The sequence below is a fragment of the Doryrhamphus excisus genome, linkage group LG5 (genome assembly GCF_037039965.1).
Source record: "Doryrhamphus excisus strain RoL-2023G ecotype Guam linkage group LG5, RoL_Dexc_Guam_v1.1, whole genome shotgun sequence".
Lineage (NCBI taxonomy): Eukaryota > Metazoa > Chordata > Actinopteri > Syngnathiformes > Syngnathidae > Doryrhamphus > Doryrhamphus excisus.
Window position 1 is genome coordinate 5,089,426 of NC_136361.1, and position 21,250 is coordinate 5,110,675.

General features: G+C 38.8%; 4 protein-coding genes across 4 annotated transcripts; all 4 read right to left on the minus strand.

Moving 5' to 3' along the window:
- Positions 1–375: 375 nt before the first annotated feature.
- ptgdsb.1 (prostaglandin D2 synthase b, tandem duplicate 1) lies at positions 376–2,415 on the minus strand. The gene is made up of 6 exons (XM_058059387.2): positions 2,248–2,415; positions 2,015–2,154; positions 1,868–1,947; positions 798–911; positions 623–724; positions 376–546 (listed from the first exon to the last, which is right to left on the minus strand). Exons 1-6 carry the CDS (start codon positions 2,341–2,343, stop codon positions 527–529), a joined length of 552 nt encoding a protein of 183 aa, XP_057915370.2. The 5' UTR covers positions 2,344–2,415; the 3' UTR covers positions 376–526.
- Positions 2,416–3,272: 857 nt separating this feature from the next.
- On the minus strand, positions 3,273–7,030 carry c8g (complement component 8, gamma polypeptide). The gene is made up of 7 exons (XM_058059385.2): positions 6,791–7,030; positions 5,646–5,791; positions 5,468–5,538; positions 5,269–5,376; positions 5,090–5,194; positions 3,991–4,026; positions 3,273–3,354 (listed from the first exon to the last, which is right to left on the minus strand). The coding sequence occupies exons 1-7, from the start codon at positions 6,971–6,973 to the stop codon at positions 3,335–3,337; spliced, it is 669 nt and encodes a 222-aa protein (XP_057915368.2). The 5' UTR covers positions 6,974–7,030; the 3' UTR covers positions 3,273–3,334.
- A 98-nt stretch (positions 7,031–7,128) lies between these two features.
- Positions 7,129–10,484, minus strand: msrb2 (methionine sulfoxide reductase B2). Its single transcript, XM_058059386.2, has 5 exons — positions 10,270–10,484; positions 10,098–10,195; positions 8,683–8,759; positions 7,452–7,599; positions 7,129–7,367 (listed from the first exon to the last, which is right to left on the minus strand). Exons 1-5 carry the CDS (start codon positions 10,379–10,381, stop codon positions 7,236–7,238), a joined length of 567 nt encoding a protein of 188 aa, XP_057915369.2. The 5' UTR covers positions 10,382–10,484; the 3' UTR covers positions 7,129–7,235.
- Positions 10,485–11,843: 1,359 nt separating this feature from the next.
- LOC131109139 (armadillo repeat-containing protein 3-like) lies at positions 11,844–20,007 on the minus strand. Its single transcript, XM_078790490.1, has 16 exons — positions 19,948–20,007; positions 19,748–19,865; positions 19,533–19,655; positions 19,399–19,467; positions 19,147–19,319; positions 17,489–17,683; positions 17,201–17,420; positions 16,999–17,137; positions 16,806–16,940; positions 16,478–16,730; positions 14,767–14,903; positions 14,512–14,680; positions 14,352–14,446; positions 14,135–14,278; positions 12,159–12,321; positions 11,844–12,095 (listed from the first exon to the last, which is right to left on the minus strand). Exons 1-16 carry the CDS (start codon positions 20,005–20,007, stop codon positions 11,889–11,891), a joined length of 2,400 nt encoding a protein of 799 aa, XP_078646616.1. The 3' UTR covers positions 11,844–11,888.
- Positions 20,008–21,250: the final 1,243 nt, after the last annotated feature.

Here is a 21,250-nt window from a genome sequence, read left to right on the forward strand (position 1 = left end):
CAGATCGCGTCGATGCAGGTATAAGAGCATTTCACGTTTTGAATACTATTTCAAATGAGTAGTTCATAGAAAACAGTAACGGCTAGTAAATATTAAATCATTGTAGTTGAACAATTTACTAATTATTTCGTAATTAGGAAATATAAATGTCATTCAATGATGAAGCTTCACTCTATGGCGGTTTTTCAAACATAGGCTATTTGGTAGTTGAATACAATCTTGTTTTTGTCAAAAATATTCATATTTAAGCTAATTTTATGTATTTTCATCTGCCTAAATGAATCATGTTCTGGTATTATGGATTTAAATTGTGAATGTAGTATTCTGTATTGGTCAGGAGGTGTCAGTAATTGTTTTTACACTAAGACACACATGCAGTATTTTTGTTTTTATTGGTTAAAAATCAGCAGTTACTAAACAAGACATTCCAATTTTGCCAGGGTTATATAGCATTTTGAATGAAGTGGTCTTATTGTGTCAAGTGGAGCAGAGGTGGAAGCTGTCGGAGAGCAAGATGGAGGATTGTTTAGGCCTCAGGACACTCATCTGCAGCAACATGAGGAAGTTGGTGAGTCAGTGTGACACGACTACAAAATAAAAGTTTTTGTTATGTTTTCCATACCAGCCTTGGGGAGGATAACAATATTTTCTGCCTGGACTCCAGTCCCTGAAGAGAAGTTTGTGAACTTCTGCTGGAGGTCCGCACTCGTGTCAGGCGAACGACCTGCAAACGATGGAGTTACTTCACCATGCTCGCCGCCAAATACCGAATCCTACATCCTTCAGTCATGACTTACTGTACAGCTTGACGACAACCTCAGATACACCGTCCTTCGTCTTCACGTTGTGTATAAGAGCAAAGTTGTCATACAGGACATCCACGATGGCCATATCGTTGTCGTTGTTCCAAACTTGGAAAAGGAGAAACTACATTAGGTCTCATTAGGCAAAAGCTCATTAGCTACAATGTCAAACATATGTATAATTAAATAAAACTAAAGTAAAATAACTCACTCTTTGAATACAACCTTGCACATGATTTTTACTTGCCAGTCGACTTTAAGGTAAGCAAATTGGTCTAACAGAGAAATTTCCCATATTATAGAATTTAATCTTAATTTACTACTACTTAATAAAACTAAATTAAAGTAAAAATATGACGTACAATGATAGCAGTGGTGCTTTAAACTGTATTATTGTGTATTTATCAGCATGTTCCTGGTAAACTTCATGTATGTATGTAATGTATATTCAATTAATTGTATATCTTGCATTGTACTGAGCAGCCAGTATTAACTTCTGGTTCTTTATCAACCAAAAAAATAATAAAAATTACACAAGATTCATGCATGAGGACTGTACCACTTCTCAAGTGTATGACTTCATCGGATGTGGTTGTAATATTTTGTTAAGCTACAAGAGTTGAATTGCATATAAAAACAGATATTTCAACTTTATTCATAATTAATTTTTGTGCATTTTCATCTAGTGATATTATGACTTTATTATCATTGTATAACTTCTCCCCAACCTAATTTTCCAAGAACTATATCCCTTGTTTTTTGTGTGTTTGTCTCTCATATTGTGACTTAAAATATCTACATTTTGTCTTTAATATTTCAACTCTATGCTACAAAAATTTAATTATTTTTTCTCATATTATAAGTTGATTTTTGTAAAATTTTGTCATTTTTTGTTCAGAACTTTTTCTTAACAGTTTGACTTTATTCTTGTAAAATTACAGCTGTTTTTTTAATCTGATATCAACCCATTTCTCATTTCTATGTCAATATTGGCCAATAATATTAATATGATCAATACGGTATTTTTGTCCCTAAGGTATCCTGTTTCATGTGTCTCCACCCACCTTGGCTGTGGAAGGTGAAGCGTCCAGGGGTATCTGTTTTTTGGGCCAAATGTGTCATCCTCCAGCAAGTACCATCATCCCTGAGAAAGGGGAAGACGCTCAAAGGTCAGTACTTTAGAGGTCATATGGAGATTTGTAAGGACTCACTTAATGTGAGAATAGGTGAGGTCCATGTCTCCTCCGTCGGTCGCCGCAATCACGGCAGTGCCCAACTTCATGGTGGCCTTATTGCTGACAAACCAAGGGGCGTTGCTGGCAATGCCAACCAGGTACCACTTCCCCGTCATCTGAGGGGAGGAGTAATATTAGCATGTTAAATATATAATATTGTACATACAAGAAAAGAGTACATAATGTCAGATTTTTTTTTTTTGCTTTACCCTCTGTAGATCGAAATCCTGAACGGGCACAACGTCAGCGAACGCAGCCAGCGTGCACATGAGTGCAGCCAGCATTTTCACGAGTGTGTTCCTCATGGCGTCTCCTTTTGGGGTTGGCTGCTCCTCTTCTTGTGTAGAGGTGAGGAGTTAAAGCAAGCCATGTGTTTTTATATCATGCAGAGTCCTCCTCCTGTTTGTCTCCTCCTCCTGCATTATAAAACACTTTGGCAATGGCAATCACTGCTGTTACACAAGTGGATGTGCGTAAGGATTTTTTTTTTTTTGCACGCTCACTTAGTTTAAACATTTGTGCCTGGATTATATAAACAAGTTGTTTTGCAAGAGTGCAAAAATGTGCAATCACAGCCTATTACATACTAATGGAGCAGTGAATGAGCAGTCAAAAATGGCATTTTGTGTTGCGTTTAATGCCGTGTTCTCAACTAGTTTTGCTTCGGGACCCTTTTTATGATACCCAGACGACCCAAACATATCTTCTACTTCATGAAAAGTTTAAATTATTACAATAACAAGTACCCTGTACAGTGGTTTTTGTATGTTTGCATGTTTGTCACACTTTTAAAATTTAAATGTTAGTCACAAAATGCATTTTTTTAAATGCCATTGGCCAGACATTGTCTCATTTTTGGTAAAAAAAAAAAAAAAAAAGGCAAAATTTCCAGGTCCTGAAACAGTAGAACAACCCCAGACCATCACACTACCACCACCATATTTTACTATCTGTATGATGCTCTCATACCAGCAGATTCAATGGGACACAGAAGTTTTCAACAAAAAGTTGAGTATTTTATGTTTTATTATTATAGGAAATGCTGAATTTTTATTTGGAGACAAGACAGACGCCTGTGTGTACTGCTTGTGTAATACACACACACACTTTTATAACTTGTAGTTGTGCAACCAAACTCCTTTTCGACTGCGTGCACATCTGGTTTTCATTAACTGCACGCTAACACGACTCTGAATTGGCTCTTGAATACCGAAAGAAAAACAGGACAAGATACTAATATGGCTGGATTTATTGTATTTATTAATATTCCTATTTAGTTTTACTTCATCCTTTTGATCAGCATGTGGGAACACAGTCTGGAAGACAAAGACAGACGGGTTAAATTCCACCGTCAGCACAGTCTTGAATAATGCCTTGTCGGCTCGGCTGAAATTGATGCTTGTTACACAAGCTAACACATGTCGGTGTGCTCCGTTTTGGGGAGCGGGGAAAAGGTCAGGAGAGGAGGTGATATAATAGATAATTTTTACCTCTTTAGAGATTGTAAAATGAACGTGTTTCACTCACAAAACGCATGGTTTATAAACCAATGATTTATGAAGGAAAATCTTAAATGATCAGGGGCCGAATATAAGACAACCCCTCATTTCGAAGACTTGTTTTTTTATAATTTTTAAATTTAATTAAAAAATGTTCAATTCAAAATGAAACAAAACTATCTATTTCTATCTATTTATAAATATATATTTTTTATATATTTCTTATAATATATTTATATATAATAATAATATATATTTATATAATATATCCTAATATATATTTATATGATATATATTATTATATATTAATATATCTCAATAATGCATATATTTGTATATATATAATAATATATTTATAGATTTATTTTTTTATATATTTATATCTATTTTTTTGGTCTTTCTCTAAGGCAAAAAATCAGGCCTTCAAAATACAATAGAAAAACTTCCGCTTACTGATTTTATGATGCTGGTCCACATCACCACAGTGACCTAAAAACGACATTAGCATCTTGGTTAATGGCAGCAACAGTAACAAGTAACAACAAATGTAACAGACACTACAAAAAAAAGCTAACCAGAAGTTTAACCAGACATTTCTGACAAAAAGTGCCTCCAAATTCATTCTGGTGAGACAAATGACATAAATGCCACATTTGTACTGCACTTAGTGTTGTGTTCTTATGTCACGTAACACGTTACTTCCAGTAATACCTATAAAAGGCCACTAGGTGATAGTATCACTCTGCAACCTTCAAAGGATTTTTAGTTTTACTTTATTTTTTATTTTATTTACAACGTCTCTGTACACTTAGATATGGTAGACCAGGGGTCTCAAACACGCGGACCTCTAGTTTGAGGCCCCCGCCTTGATATGAAAGTTTAATGTTAGTGCGGCCCGCGCAAGTTTGATATGGATGCTGTATGGTATCATGTACCCAGAAAAAGTTATTACGTTTGATTAATGTTCATGTTAAAGGTTAAATAACTGTTAATAGTTATCCTCCCTATCCGTGTGGAAGTGGTAAGTTTTTGGCTATTTAAGTTTAAAGGAAATAACTTGAAGGCTACCGTTTAGGTCGCTAGCTCTCTAGTTTGCGAGTTAGCATGTGTCTCAAGACCCTGCAGTTGCGCAATATGTTGTAAATAAAAATAGTATAAATGTGACTATAGTCGTGTTTTGTCATGTTTATAGGGCTCTAATAATGCTTTGTTCATTTTAATCTGAAAAAAATAATTTGTCTACCCACCAAACTATAAACTATATTTATTACTGATTGATTGATTTTCTTTATTCTTGATTTCTTTATTTATTTTTCATCTTATTTTGTGTAGAAAAATAAAAAGTAAGATATTTGAGAACAGTGGAATGTTTTAGCAGAGCTTTTCTTGTAGAAAATTGGAACCAAAGCGAAGTTTTTGTTTTTTTTTTGTTTTTAATAAATGCGTTTTTTTGTTGTTGTTTTTTTTTTTGCAAAACCTGAAACCAGACCCGAGCTCCAGTGGCCCCTAAGTAAATTGAGTTTGAGACCCCTGTGGTAGACAATAGACGTACTGTAGGTTGGGAAGGGGAAAAGATACGCCAGACCCAGGCTTTGCTTTTCAGCGAGTTGCTCAAACTTGCTCAGCATTGGTTCCGATAAATTGTCCACAGATCGGCCTGGATGCAAAGCACAACAACACTTTCAGTACTTTTTTTGTCTTTTCATTTGAAAGTGAAAGAATGGCGCTCACCATAGAGTTTCATGGTGAGCTTGCCTTGTTTCTGATAATACAAGATGGCGTAGGAGCTGTAGTCCGTCTCGCCGATCACGATATCGGTGTTCAGCTCAGCACGAGGTCCTAATAGGACGACAAGGAGGAACAATATTGCACAGATGAATCCAAATTAGTAAAGTCATAATATACCACTATGACAACAAAATTGGAAGACCTGGAATTATCAGGCGTCCAGGGGTGGGGGTGAGATTGTACATCTGCAGTATCTCCCAGCACTGATGGTTACTGAGGAACGAGAAGAGCAGCTGTTGTTTAGACAGCTGGACTCACAGCAGTGTTTGTTTATCATGCAGCAAATACCGAGATACTTCAATATCCCTCCTTTTACTCACTGACGCGTTTTTGTGCTAACCAACAGCGTTTGGTCCGAAGTCGGAGACAATGTGAGCGTCATGACGGTGGGTTCCACCTTGGTTCCGTGGTTGATCAGATAGGAACATTTGGAGGCCGTGTTGAGAAGGTACCATGTTCCTGTCATCTTAAGCACATAATTGGGGAAAAAACATCATAAAAATAATAACAGTACTACTTTGTTGTCATGAAGCCACTGATAATACTAATATAACCTTTTTATTCCCATTTAAGATAATAAAACTACTAGAATGACGTTATTGAATTATAGTACATTATACTATAGTCAGTGCATGAAAAAAAATACAAATTATAGTAAATGATAATACTGCATTTATATTATTATTTATAGTAGAATATTAACAGTACCAACATACAGTAATTACAAGAAAAAACTATAATGATGCTAAGAATCATCATTATCTAAGTATAATATTTAATATATGTATATATAATAAATATATAGATCATGTACAATGTCATAGTAAAATTGTTGAATTATTGAGTTAATCAGAATACAAGTACTGTATTTCCATTTGAGATACAACTAAGATAACTACTACTAATAAAAACAATATTGCATATTTGTGAGTATAATAATTATTATTCTTATATTTGTGTATTTGTGGTGTAGTGTGGCGTATTATAGCACATGTACTATACAACACAATTATACACCAGTGAAAACTAACCCTACAACTACCTAATACCATGATACCATGAAACCTAATACAACTAGGATTACTACTAATAATAAAAACAATGTTGCATATATGTATATTTGAGAGTACAATAATTATTATGCTTATATTTGTGTAATGGTTTAGTTTTGGAGTATTATAGCACATGTACTATACAGCACAGTTATACACCAGTGAAAACTAAACCCACAACTTGAAATGAAATAAATATGTCTTCCAGTATCAATAAAACAAAGTATTAGTACTCTTCTGACTCCCATGTACCCAATATTTCATTTCCCCATCCACCATATTGACACACGTTAGGCAACAATGTCCTTTTGGGCCCGACCCCACGCTGACTCTTGAATAAGCAAACATTTGAGACATTTTCTTTTTTTCAGAAGTCAAGCAATTATTGTAACTTTGATCCAAAATGGCCTCACCTGTTGTATGTCTATATTCTTTTGAGGTGGGGTCAGGTCAATAGGGTCGACCTTTGTCTTCTTGCGAGGTCGTCGTTTGGGTCTGGGCCGACTCTTTGCACCTCCTACGGCGTCACTGGCCCCCCAGAGACATAAGAACAGCAACACCGCCAGGGTCAGTGTACACCTCCATACGCCTGCCATCTTCTTTCTTGCTTCTATGGCTTCTCTGCGGTGTGGAGTTCCCACAAAATAACAAATAATGCAATAGGGGATGGCATGCACAGTTAAATATTAACTGGCATGATGATATGTGCCGTTCTAGCCTCTAGGGGGCAGCATTAACTCCAGTTCCAAGTACATATATATTTATTAAGAAAAACCTTCAAACAAGTAATGCAGACAAATTCCATTGAAAAATACAGAACCACAATGAAGATTATACATCATAAAATATGATATATTGTCAGTTCTCCTCGTCCTCTCCAGGTTTGGTGTTTTCTCTCGGCTTAAAGTTGAGTGCGGCGCTGTTAATACAGAACCGCTGACCAGTCGGATCCGGCCCGTCCTCAAATACATGACCCAAGTGGGCGTCACACTGCAAAAAAAAAAAAAAACACAACATGCTAAGTTAAAGCGCATAAAGCTAAAAAAGAAGTGTAGAAGCGAAAGAAGAGCTCACGTTTTTACAAAGCACCTCCGTGCTGGCGCTACCCAGGCTGTTGTCAGGGCGACGGATGATGGAGGAGTGGCTTTCATCTCGCTCCCACGTCCCATGAGCCTCCTTGAAAGCCGGCCAGCCCGTCCCGGAGTCATACTTGGACTCTGAGCTGTAACAACAAGAACGGCATGTAATGTAATTCATCCTAGGAAAACTAGTATAATAACTTATGAATATTCTTATTCATCATTCATTGTAGTCTTAGAACACTTCCTATCTAAGCAGGCTTCATCAGGTCTTGCTAGAACAGGGGTCTCAAACTCAATTTACTTGGGGGCCACTTGAGCTAGGGTCTGGGCGAGACTGGGCTGAATCAGGTTTTCAAAAAAAAAAAAACATTTATTAAAAACAGAAAAATGAATGAACTTTGCTTTGGTTCCAATTTTCTACAAGAAAAGCTCTGATAAAACATTCCACTGTTCTCAAATATCTTACTTTTTATTTTTCTATACAAAATAAGATGAAAAATAAATAGACAAATCAAGAATAAAGAAAATCAATCAGTAATAAATAAATAAATATAATAATAATAATAATAATAAAACGGCAAATAATAAAAACTTAAACCACATATGGTGGGTAGACAAATTATTTTTTTCAGATTAAAATGAACAAAGCATTATTAGAGCCCTGTAGACATGACAAAACACGACTATAGTCACATGTATACTTTTTTTTATTTACAACATATTGCGCAACTGCAGGGTCTTGAGACACATGCTAACTCGCAAACTAGAGAGCTAGCGACCTATACGGTAGCCTTCAAGTTATTTCCTTTAAACTTAAATAGCCAAAAACTAACCACTTCCACACGGATAGGGAGGATAACTATTAACAGTTATTTAACCTTTTACATGAACATTAATCAAATGTAATAATTTTTTCTGGGTACATGATACCATATAGTATCCATATCAAACTTACGCGGGCCGCACTAACATTAAACTTTCATATCAAGGCGGGGGCCTCAAACTAGTGTCCTGCGGGCCACATTTGGCCCACGGGCCGCGTGTTTGAGACCACTGTGCTAGAATGATATGACGGCTCAAGTCTGAAGATTCAATCCATCACAACAGTACTGTTCAGGTTGTCTTAGGAGACATTTTGCCTCTTTCCCAGAACCTGAGAATACTTCAATAATGTGTTCTACTACATGCATTTTCAGCTTTAAATAATGGATGCCAAGAGTTACCTGAAGAGTGGAGAGTCACAGCAGACGCAATGGTACATCCCCACCTCATAGTGATTCAGGTAGATCCCACTAAAGGGCTAAAAAGGGAACACATGCATTTAAGCCCAGCACTAGAATGTAATGGGATCTTTGCCATTATTATAGTTTTGCAATATCCACAATAACACATTTGTCCATCTGGTTGTCTTTATATTCATTCATTCATTCTCTACTGCTTTTTCTCATGAGGGTCGCGGAGGGTGCTGGAGCCTATCCCAGCTGTCTTTGTACACCCTGGACTGGTCCCCAGCCAACCTTTGTTGCCTCTAATATAATAAAATAATAATCATCCATTCATTCATTCATTTTCAACAGTCTGACTCACGGTGTCATCTTACAAACAACATTAGCCTCATCACACAGCAACTTAACACCCAAAAGATACCATTCATTCATTTTCTACTGCTTATCCTCACGAGGGTCGGTGCTGGAGCCTATACCAGCTGTCTTCGGGCGAGGGGCGGGGTACACCCTGGGCTGGTATGGCCAGCCAATCACAGGGCACATATAGACAAACAACCATTCACACTCACATTCATACCTATGGACAATTTGGAGTCGCCAATTAACCTAGCATGTTTTTGGAATGTGGGAGGAAACCGGAGTACCCGGAGAAAACCCACGCATGCACGGGGAGAACATGCAAAGGGTGGAACATGCCGAGGATGGAATTGAAAAAAAAACAAACCAAAAAACAATTTTTTTCACACTAACGTTGTTTGTAAAGGACATTTATTTTATTTTGCTTAGCCAGCCGCATCACATTTGACCTTCTTTGCTTTTCCGATCTCCCTGGCGAGGTGACCACACTGTCCTGGCTGGTGAGGCCATGGGAATCTACTGTGACGTTTGTAAGCATGCCATGTTTATCACTTGATATATTATATTCAGTTGTGGTTCAAGTCAACTGGCCTTCCGGGTCCTTTCATCAAGAACGACCGAAAGACCATTGGGAGAATTTCTACTACAAAATGTCAAGTCAAAGAGCCTCCTTGTGACAGAAACGCTGCTATTTTAAAGCACCTACTGCAAAAAAATGTTAAAAATACCCCAGCAGCACCAGATTCGTATACAATAAGTATACAACAGGTAAGTTGTTGACAATTAATTTACACCTGAAAGTTACTATTGCAGTATTCCTCGTGGTAAACCAAAGGTCAACAACAAACCTAGGTCAACAATATATGTAGCGAGGGACAAAGTCCAACTCCAACTGTGTTGACTTGTGTGTGTGTGTGTGTGTGTGTGTGAAGCGGCACGTGTTTTGTTGTGGATTTTTTGAATTGCGGTCTGACACAATGCAACAATATAGCTTAATAACATAAGTGTGTGTGTGTGTGTGTGTGTGTGTGTGTGTGTGTGTGTGTGCTACTCACCACTTCCGTACCCCTCTCTCGAGTGACTACATACTGCTCAGGAGTGAGTTTCTTTTGCCAATCTGTCGTCTGGTCATAGCGGGTGAGCGATTGCAAGCCTATGATAATACTAATGATTAGTATGAGTATTAAATTAGTAAATACCAAATATGCAGCGAACTCAACATCTTACCTCCACTTGTGTGTACAGGGCGGATGAAGACGGGGATGCTCCGCCGTGACAATGGCAGCCCCGCTCTCGAGTGTTTGGAAATAACAAAGATGCGAGTGACCAGACGAGACATGCTCACGCCGTGCCGTCTTCGAGTCAAGTGCAAACAGGCGACGGTGTGGTGAGTCTTCACATCGCCACACTACCTTATCCTGCCGTTAACAGGGTGACCCGGTCAGGAACTCCCACCTGTTGCTCGAATGTAGGTCAAAGTGGACCGAGTTTACAGCTTTAATTGCTGGCCAAAGTCCAAAAGCTATTGAGCCAGAAAATATTTAAGATATGGTGCATAGAGCAAGAAGAACAACAATGACTGATACCTCATATCCTGTGCATGTATATAAATCCATTAATACTTTCTGCATGAAGTAACATTTCTGCATATTGCATGTATACACTGTATCATTAATCTATATGCTCCTTATCCTATGATTATTTAAGTAATGTTTTCGCCAGTTGGACACAACATTGCTGTCGTTTGCTACTCCAAATTACATTTTTCTTCTTTGTGTTTTGAATGGCATCTTTTTTTTGAAGTATTTCAGTATTAACCCTGCTTTTGTCCTTAAAGGGGACCACTTTTCTGACCTATATAAATGGAATTAAAATGGAGTATTGTTATTAAACGATGCCAAAGTGAGCTCCGAAAAGAAGCTTGGGATGGCTCAAAACACTCAGCGGGTGTTGTAAAACCGGAGGTGTGTGATGTCACACAATAGGTGTGCTTCCTTATATGGGCGTGCACTGTAGGCCAGATACGCCGTCTGCCCTCCACCAACCCCTGATGACGCCACCATCAGCGACAACTGGTTGGAGTTCCTGATTCCCTATTAGCATGGACTAGCCGACAAGCTAGCCGAAGCCCGGCGCCTTGGTCGGGTGGAAGAGTCAGAAGAGCAAGCAGTAGTTAACAATTTATCAGTGTCCTAACTGCGTTTATTTAATGTAAGGAATGGAACAAAAGCGGTTGTCTGTGTAGTATTATAAAATGTGCATACAGGGGGTGGGGTTGCTAATAGCCATTTCCCATCAGTCAATGGGTCGACATCGTTTTTTTACACCGGTAGTCCTGCAAAACACCCATGCATTACAGTACAGTAACGTTCTGTGCATAGTAGCATGACTCAGGTAATAGAGTAGTGAGTAGTCGTCCCCCAACCTTATGGTTGCGAGTTCGATCCTCGGTGGGATAGATTGAAACACATTTCAACCTTCATTCTACCCTTTGGTTCAGCTTCAGCATTCACAAGCCATTTGTAATGAAATTGCCTCTACCTTTAAGAGAATGGTGATCAGTGAGCAAACGACTGCAGAGAAGCTAAGAAATTCCATTTTTTTTTTTTGTCTAAAATTGATCTTCAAAAAGAGGGATCATCTTATCAATATGTCAATATTGTACTTTAATCCAAAACAGCCTCGCTGAGTGTGTTTTTTTTTTTTAGATGGTTTACATGCTGGTGTTCAGAAAGCTGTGTTCGGTTACAAGCGGTGTTCAAAACCTAAGCATACAAAAATATTGTCCTAAAATTCCAAATACAAAAGTTGAAAGGTAGTCTTATAAATCAAATTCCTATAATAATCTATATACTGTTATATCGAATCGCAGCAGCAGTATTAGCTCCTATTAAGTTTCCGGGCTGGTGCATGAGGTCCACAATGTAGCAACATGGCTGTATAGAGTATCCATTGCTGGAAGAATCTTCCTTGTAGACGAGTACTTCATTCCAAGCTCGGTTGTTGTCCCCTCGAACCAGAGTACACCTCATACCAATGCAATCGGCCAAGTACTGTATGAACAGGAAGCATGTCAACGTGTGACTGTGTCGCAGGATCAATTTAAAGGGACCGACCTTAAAAAGAAGCGCCCTGTGACAGTAGAATCCCTTGCTGATCATTCCGATGGGGACCACATTGCACTGCAGTTGGCATTTGAGCAGGCAGATGTGCAGCAGCCATCCGAAACGGTGCAACTCGTCTTTCTCCGTTGCTCCACCCATGGCATCGCAGACACGCCTGGTACACAAAGACATGGCCGTGACTATCCATACCAGTGATTTTCAACCACTAGTGTACCTTGAGAAACCGTCAGGTGTGCCGTGAGGAATTATCCAATATCACTTTTTATAGTTAACATTGATTAATCATCATTTGCAGATATTATGTCAATAGCCATGAATATATGGACCCAAATATTCCAGTTGCATATGGTATATTTGCTCAAACGGAAAGAATGGAATATTCCTTTAACCAATCCAATTCGGGTATCTTGTACCCGCTCAAACGGAAATTTGTCAGGGTGCGTTCTTCTTCGTGGTGTTTTTCTTCTTCTGTTGTTTATTGGCGGTTGGCAAGCAGCTTTCGTGTGCATTAGCGCCATCTGTGAAACAGAATCTAAACCCTTCTATACTTTATTCACAAGTGCAGTTTTATTAAAAAAAGAAAATATATATCTATATTAAACATGTCCTGAGTTTATTCATTCATTCATTTTCTACCGCTTTTTCCTCACGAGGGTCGCGGGGGTGCTGGAGCCTATCCCAGCTGTCTTCGGGCGAGAGGCGGGGTACACCCTGGACTTACAAACAACATTAACCTCATCACACAGCAACTTAACACCCAAAAGGTACCATTCATTCATTCATTTTCTACTGCTTATCCTCACGACAGTCGGTGCTGGAGCCTATCCCAGTTGTCTTTGGGCGAGAGGCGAGGTACACCCTGGACTGGTCGCCAGCCAATCACAGGGCACATATAGACAAACAACCATTCACACTCACATTCATACCTATGGACAATTTGGAGTCGCCAATTAACCTAGCATGTTTTTGGAATGTGGGAGGAAACCGGAGTACCCGGAGAAAACCCACGCATGCACGGGGAGAACATGCAAACTCCACACAGACATGGCCAAGGGTGGAATTGAACCCTGGTCTTCTAGCTGTGAGGTCTGCGCGTCCTGAGTTTAATTATAAAATATTAGCAAGATTGTATGTGATCTTTTCCTGTTTTTATCCCCTGGTGCGTTCTTTCAGCGCATGCTCAGATATGACGTAACACGCAGATCAGGACATTCTTCAGTTTTAAAAATGGAGGCGAGCAATCGACACTGGACTAAGCAAAGTTTGTTTTTTGATTCAAACTAAATTTCAAGACTGGACAGTAATTAAAAAAAAAAAAATTAATGTTCAAATTGAAAAACAATGACATTTAAAAAGATAAATAAAGGAACTGTCACTGAAAAAAATGTATATGAAGGATGAATCCGAAGACAAAAAAACATTGAAACCATCCCAATAAAATACTTAAAAATATATATTTTCAACACCATTAACGGTGGTGTTCTCGCTCAACAAAATCCACACATTAATTAGTTAATTAATTATTGTTCGACACTCCACACCAAAAGTGGAAAAAAATCAATGTTGAAATTGAAAAACAATGACATTTTAAAAAATAAATAAAGGAACTGTCACTGAAAAAAATGTATATGAAGGACAAATCCGAAGACAAAAAAACATTGAAACCATCCCAATAAAATACTTAAAAATATATATTTTCAACGCCATTAACGGTGGTGTTCTCGCTCAACAAAATCCACACATTAATTAATTAGTTAATTAATTAGTGTTCGACACTCCACACCAAAAGCGGAAAAAAATCAATGTTGAAATTGAAAAACAATGACATTTAAAAAAAATAAATAAAGGAACTGAAAAACTGAAAAAAAATGTATATGAAGCACAAATCCGAAGACAAAAAACCTTGAAACCATCCCAATAATATACTTAGTGGGTGTGTACTGTCCATCAACTTAGTAAATAGTTACCTTGCCAAGGCAGCATATTGCTCCACTTCGTCATTCAAAAGCAAAATGGACTCTTTGACCTCTCTAACCAGGAGCTGCAATGTGACGTCATCCATCACTTTTCCTTGAGGAGACTCGAACGGTTGCGCTCCATCGTCAATGTTCCTACGTTTAAAAGAACCGGAATTTTTTACTTGTTTTCCTTCCATAACGTACGTATACAATGAAGCATTCCTACTCAATTGACGCGTTGACAGCTATCACGGTCAATCGTTGGTTGACAGGCTCCATTGAAAGTTCCTCCAGAGTCAGAACTTTCTGACCAAACCAGAACTGAGATACAGATATCACATTAAGGTTCCTAGTATGTGATGAATATAGAAAATAAGTGCACACACCTTCCCAGCATCGAAGAAACCATCGGTGATCACATCCGTGGAAGCCAAACAACCCGTCAGCCCATATTTGAGAGACAAGCTGGCTTGAATCAGACTGTTCAAGGCAAACTCGCTGAACTTGGTCTTGCTGTTCTCCGACTGGTTGATGTCATGAAGCATTTCCAGCGCTCTGAAACACACACGACAGACAGTACGCCACAGATGCATTGAGACACTTGAAGTAGACGTAAATATGTCATCGGTTCAGCGTCTCACCCAAATTTACACATGGCCACAGCAGTGGGTTCATCCTTTGCACACACACTGATGGCCGTGCATGTGCAGCGCAGCACCTCCGTGTGAGTGGTACGCAGCAAATTAACCAACGGCTCGAGACCACGAGCTCGTCGTAGCTGCAGTATGTTGGAAAAGACGAGAATATTTAAAATAAAAGAACACACCACAAGTGTTTAAAGATGGGTCATTGGTAAATAATCCGGCTCTTTGAAGTGAATCCTGCAGGAAGCCGAGTCTTTTAAGTGAACACGTCTGCTTTTTATGTCGTTTGATTTTTCTGTTAAAGCCACCCTGTGATTGGTCAAAATATGTTCCGTGTTGATCGTATAAGTAAAGCAATATTTATCATTTATAAAAGGAATATTTTTGTAGTTTTTAGCATAGAAATTTTTAGCATGTCTATCAACTTCTAAATAGTAATCAGAAATCACTCCACACTCTTTATTGCTCTCTGGTTCTACCATATCTTACTTATTGTGTAGAAATAAGGGGTAATAACCATAAAAGCAATCTTCACTCGCTAAAGGTACTGCAAAAAAAGGTCAGTAAGGATAATTCATAATGCCGCCTACAGAGAACATATTAATTCCTTATTTCTAAAATCACAAATACTTCAACTTGCTGATATAGTTCATCTTCAAACAGCTAAAATAATGCATAAGGCTAAAAATAACCAATTAGCTAAAAATGTCATCCAATACTTCTCTACAAGAGAGGAGAAATATGATCTCAGGGAAGAAGTACATTTGAAACACTTCTATGCTAGGACTACGTAAAAAAGCCATAGCATTTCAGTATGTGGAATCAAACTATGGAATGGATTGAGTAAGGAAGTCAAACAATGCACAACGATGAGCAAATTCAAGAAACAATACAAGCAGTTGAGATTTGCTAAATACAAGGATGAAGAGTCTTCAACCAGTCATGATGTGCTATATATATATATATATCACTATATTGACAGTTACTATGGTACCCATTATGTCATTGTATGGTCATATCACCTCGTACTTTGGTACGTGACAAAAAATGTAAATTAAAATTAATGAAGAAAAAATAAAATAAAATATAATTAATTGAAAAAAATAATAATGCATTTTTTAAAAATAAAAAAATGAATAAAAATAACTTAAATTATATTGGGAAAGCAGGAAGTGAACAAATGTAACAGTTACTGATTGTAAAAGTACCAGATGGAGGGGACAAAAAAACAATAAAATAAAATAAAAATTCAATTAAAACTTAAACTATATTAGGAAAGCAGCAAGTGAACAAATGTAACAGTTACTGATTATAAAAGTACCAGATGGAGGGGACAAAAATAATAATAATAATAATAAAAAATAATAAAATAAAATAATGAAAACTTAACTATATTAGGAAAGCAGGAAGTGAACAAATGTAACAGTTACTGACTGCAAAAGTACCAGATGGAGGGGTAGGATTTCTTCCTACTCCTTTTGGACATGTGGAAATGTGAACTGATTATGTGATGCATTCAATTGTAATCTGATGCATGTTCAAATGAAATTAAACCATTACCATTACCATAAATACGGGTTTTAACATAATTAAATCCCTAATTAGACATGACATAACACCCTTTTACACTCATATTACTCAATATTGCGGACATAAGAGTAAATAAGACTCAAGCTGAGGAATAGTGAGTTGATGCACAAGCACTGACCTGTGCCCTGGCATCCGCGTGGAACGCCAGTTCACAGATGCACAACGTAGCATTGATCAGGACCTGCGCGTCCGTCGAGTGTAAAGGCTTCACCAGCGCTGTCATGGCTCCCCGTGACAACACATCATACTGAATGTCGTCCCCCTGTACTGCTAACCTGCAAAGCATGACCGCGGCATTGGTCACCCGTCTCGGACAGTTGTCACCGAGTCGCTTCACAAGGCGCTTAAGTCCTCCCGCTTCATATAGCGCCCTGAAGATGACACATCGTTGTTTTAAATAAAGTTTTTGCAATAAAATTGAGTTTGCCATTTTGGGTCTGTCTTACAAAATGTTGAGTTTGTTTCCAGATGTGAGGTTGGCGAGGGCCTGGAGAGCTTCCCCTCTCAACGCCAAATTCCCGTTGTTTAGTAAGCGTACCAGAGCAGGGAAAACATCTGAATCACATAAAAAAAATTCAATTCTCATGGGAATGTCTTACATTTTATATTTGAGTCAGTATCGTACTTAAATCCCTGAACTGTTCCTTGCTGGCCAGGAAGGAGCTCATAGCAGCCACGGCTTGACAAGCTAGTGTTTTTACACTATCAGTGCCTTGCGACAGAAGATCCAGCAGAATCTCCTCAAACTTCAGTTCATGGAGATCTTTGTGACTGTCAGCTGCACACATATAAACAAATATAAGACGAGCATTATAATGCCAATGTTTGATTCTGTGCTTACAGTGCTGGCTCGCCCTGGAGATGCATTTTACAGCACTGGAGAAGACTTCATGGCTGACGCATTCAACGGGATCGGACTCCACTTCGGGGACTTGAGTGGGAAGAAGAAGCTCTACCAACACGGTGAGTCCTCCTCCGTTTTGGATTAGCTGTAAATTGTCACTATTGCTTATACAGTTAGCAAGAACCTCCAAGGTGTCAAAATGGAGGTCATCCAAGCTCTGTGAGGGATAGAAACAAAAATCAATAAAGACGCAAACAGAAAGAAAAAGATTCGCCAAATACCGACCTTGTCTTTGAGGATCTCCAGGAGCTTGATAATTCCTTGCTCTTTTCTTAGAATGCCGTGTGACCCTTTATCGGCGGTGACCTTTTGTAACGTCTTTAAAGCTAGCTGCTGAATGACGATGTAGGGGGAATCGAGCAGCTCCAGGAGGATCGGGATCCCGCCTAACTCGTATACCGCAGGGCAAGGTGGGCTGTTCTTCATTAGCATAGCAGAGCAGAGTCAAGGAGTCAAAAGTTAGCATTGAACAATTTTCCACTGCATTTGTATTTAAATGAGACCGATTATGCTTTTTCCACTTTACACAAGTCCTTAAATTAAGCATTTTTAACCAAAAAATGCCGACAAGTATACAACAAGTATAGAACATTCAGAAGAAGCAGTAGCAGGTAGATATGTAGGATTCTACACTCGTCACAAGGTGTCAGTAATGTTTACCGAGACACACAAGCACCAGACGCGATCGCCAGAACAACACCCTTTTATTGCAGGTTTGATCTCGCGAAAACAAGCACAATAATCCCGACACAAGCTACTGTTGCGAACGTAGCCTACACAGATCTCAAATTCGTCCATTGTTGAGACATTTGGTGTTTTTTTCATGCCAAATTATGGAAATTGTGTTGTCTCTTATTTACACTTAAAATAGCTAAAAGCGGATTTAGGCTAATTTTATATAAAAGTCCTTAAATTAAGCATTTTTAAACATAAAAATGGCTAAATTCGGTAAAATATAGAACATTCAGAAGAAGCAGTAGCAGTAGATATGTAGGTTTCCACACTCGTCACAAGGTGTCAGTAATGTTGCTATAACGTTCAGCGAGACACACAAGCACCAGACGCGATCGCCGGAACAACACCCTTTTATTGCAGGTTTTGATCTCACAAAACAAGCACAATAATCCCGACACAAGTTTTTTTCATGCCAGGGGTGCCAAATTGTGGAAATTGTGTTGTTTCTTATTTACACTTAAAATAGTTAAAAGGCTAATTTTATATAAAAGTCCTTAAATTAAGCATTTTTAACCATAAAAATGGCTAAATTCGGTAAAATAAAGTATAGAACATTCAGAAGAAGCAGTAGCAGTAGATATGTAGGATTCTACACTCGTCACAAGGTGTCAGTAATGTTGCAATAACGTTCAGCGAGACACACAAGCACCAGACGCGATCGCCGGAACAACACCCTTTTATTGCAGGTTTAATCTCACAAAACAAGCACAATAATCCCGATACAAGCTACTGTTGCGAACGTAGCCTACACAGATCTCAAATTCTTCCATTGTTGAGACATTTGGTGTAAGCTAGCCCGGAGCAGGAGGGTGGTATGGTGTTCACAAAACTGTTTTTTTTTTTCATGCCAAATTGTGGAAATTGTGTTGTCTCTTATTTACACTTAAAATAGTTAAAAGCGTATTTAGGCAAATTTTACATAAATGTCCTTAAATTAAGCATTTTTAACCATAAAAATGGCTAAATTTGGTAAAATATAGCACCAGACGCGATCGCCAGAACAACACCCTTTTATTGCAGGTTTTGATCTCGCAAAACAAGAACAATAATCCCGATACAAGCTCCTGCTGTGAACGTAACCTACACAGATCTCAATTTCAACTCTGAAACCCCGCCCCATTTCAATAGTACTACGTGGTAATACTCACTTGAACCACGTTGTAGATGGTCTCGAGGGAGTTCTTCTGAATATCTGGCTCTATACTGGAAAGGAGCTTGATCAATGGCGGCAGACCTTTGCTGGCAACAATCTGGGCCTTGCAGCAAGGAGCCACGGACAAAAAAGACAGGCACAGTGTCCCACAGTCTTGAACTACTGAGTCTTATTAGAGAGGACGGAACACCATCAGTCGGACATATTAGTAAGGATCGTTAAGAAGAGGTTGACGTTGAGGACTAACCGTCAAGTGATAATTTGTCAATAATTGATGGGATGATATCAATTTGTTGCAGGGCACTGACGACGGCACCTTTTTTAAATGACAACACAATTTAAATATCTTATAATAAGCGCGCATGAATGTGTTTTACGTACCGTTGGTGACCATCCTGCCCAGAATCATGAATGCATTGCGTCTGATCAATTCATTGCCGTGATTGATGAGGTGACGTAGCTGCTGCAACGCTCCAAGCTCCATGAGGTAAACCTTTTTATCATCTGCCGCCACCAGGGGGAGACAAAACACAAGTATAATTAAGAACGGCGACCGAAACCATTTAATGCAATTACAAATAATGTTATCCGAGCACCTTCCTCTGCAAAACCGTAGAGTGCTTCACATGCAATCATCACTATATCGTCTTCAGGGGACCTCAGCAGAAGAACTACGGTTGTTGTTGTTTTGACGTTGACGTGAAGTGGCCCAAACTGGAAGATGAGACAATTCGTATGTTGTAAGGCACACTAGTGTTGTTGTTTTTTTTTTTTTTTGTACACAAAGTTGTCTCACCGCCTCCTTGCACGGAGTATCACACTTTGACTTTTTATCTTTCTTATTTTTGTCCCCCATTGCGCAGCCTTTGAGTGACTTGCTACACTGCTGTAGCTGCACTTCATGGATGTGTTTGGAGCCTGTGAGTGCACAGAAGCAATTGAGTTTGGGGGCATTTTATTTATTTCGGTGGTGGGGGGGAGAGAACACCATTAAAACATCTGCCGAGGATTAAAACACTTAATTTTTCCATAATTATCAACGGGTTGTGTAAGATATCCAGCGGTGGGAATAAGTTACAATGACGTGACGTCATTACTTTTATGCACAGTCAGGTCGCCCAATGACAAAAACACGACACGCACGTTTGCACCGTGACGACATATTCGCACTTACCACTAGTTTGACTCCCAGGTGTCGCTTCGGAATAACCTCTTCTCAACAAAAATTATAAAATACGCAAACTTTTGCGGTCAATTACGCAAACAGGAGACAGGAGACAGTAACAGTGAGCTTCAACTTTAAGTGTCATGGTGCTGAATAAATAACATTGGTTACCCAGAGCAACGGGTGCTGTAAGGGAGCGTCTACAAAGTGTAGGACCGAAAATTAAGTATAAGTAATCCAATTTATCATATAAATAATGTAATAAAAATATTTTTTTCTTCAATTCTACTTTAAATTGAGAGGCTTCCAGTATTTTTGACATTGATTGGGTCGTTTTGACATTTTTCAGAAAGCATCACAGATTTTGACATTCCATGTATCGGGACATTTGGATAATATTTTAACATTCCCCTCCATTTTGGCTCCTGATCACATTTGGTTTAAAATCTTAAACAGGGAATTTGTCTTTCTTCAGTGGGCTCAAATTTTGCAGCGCGTCTCAAAACAGTGGGGCGGGGGTTAACAGGGGGTGCGGTGAACTGTCAAATATGCTTCACATGCTCTCCACTTTGTTGCATTTTATTGGATTAAAATATGATAAATATTCATTTTCTACTGCTTATCCTCACAAGGGTCGTGGGGGGTGCGGGAGCCTATCCCAACTGTCTTCAGGCAAGAGGCGGCGTACACCCTGGACTGGTCACCAGCCAATCACAGGGCACATATAGACAAACAACCATTCACACTCACATTCATACCTATGGACAATTTGGAGTCGCCAATTAACCTAGCATGTTTTTGGAATGTGGGAGGAAAACCGGAGTACCCGGAAAAAACCCCCGCATGCACGGGGAGAACATGCAAACTCCACACAGAGATGGCCGAGAGTGGGATTGAACTCGGGTCTCCTATCTGCGAGGTCTGCGTGCTAACC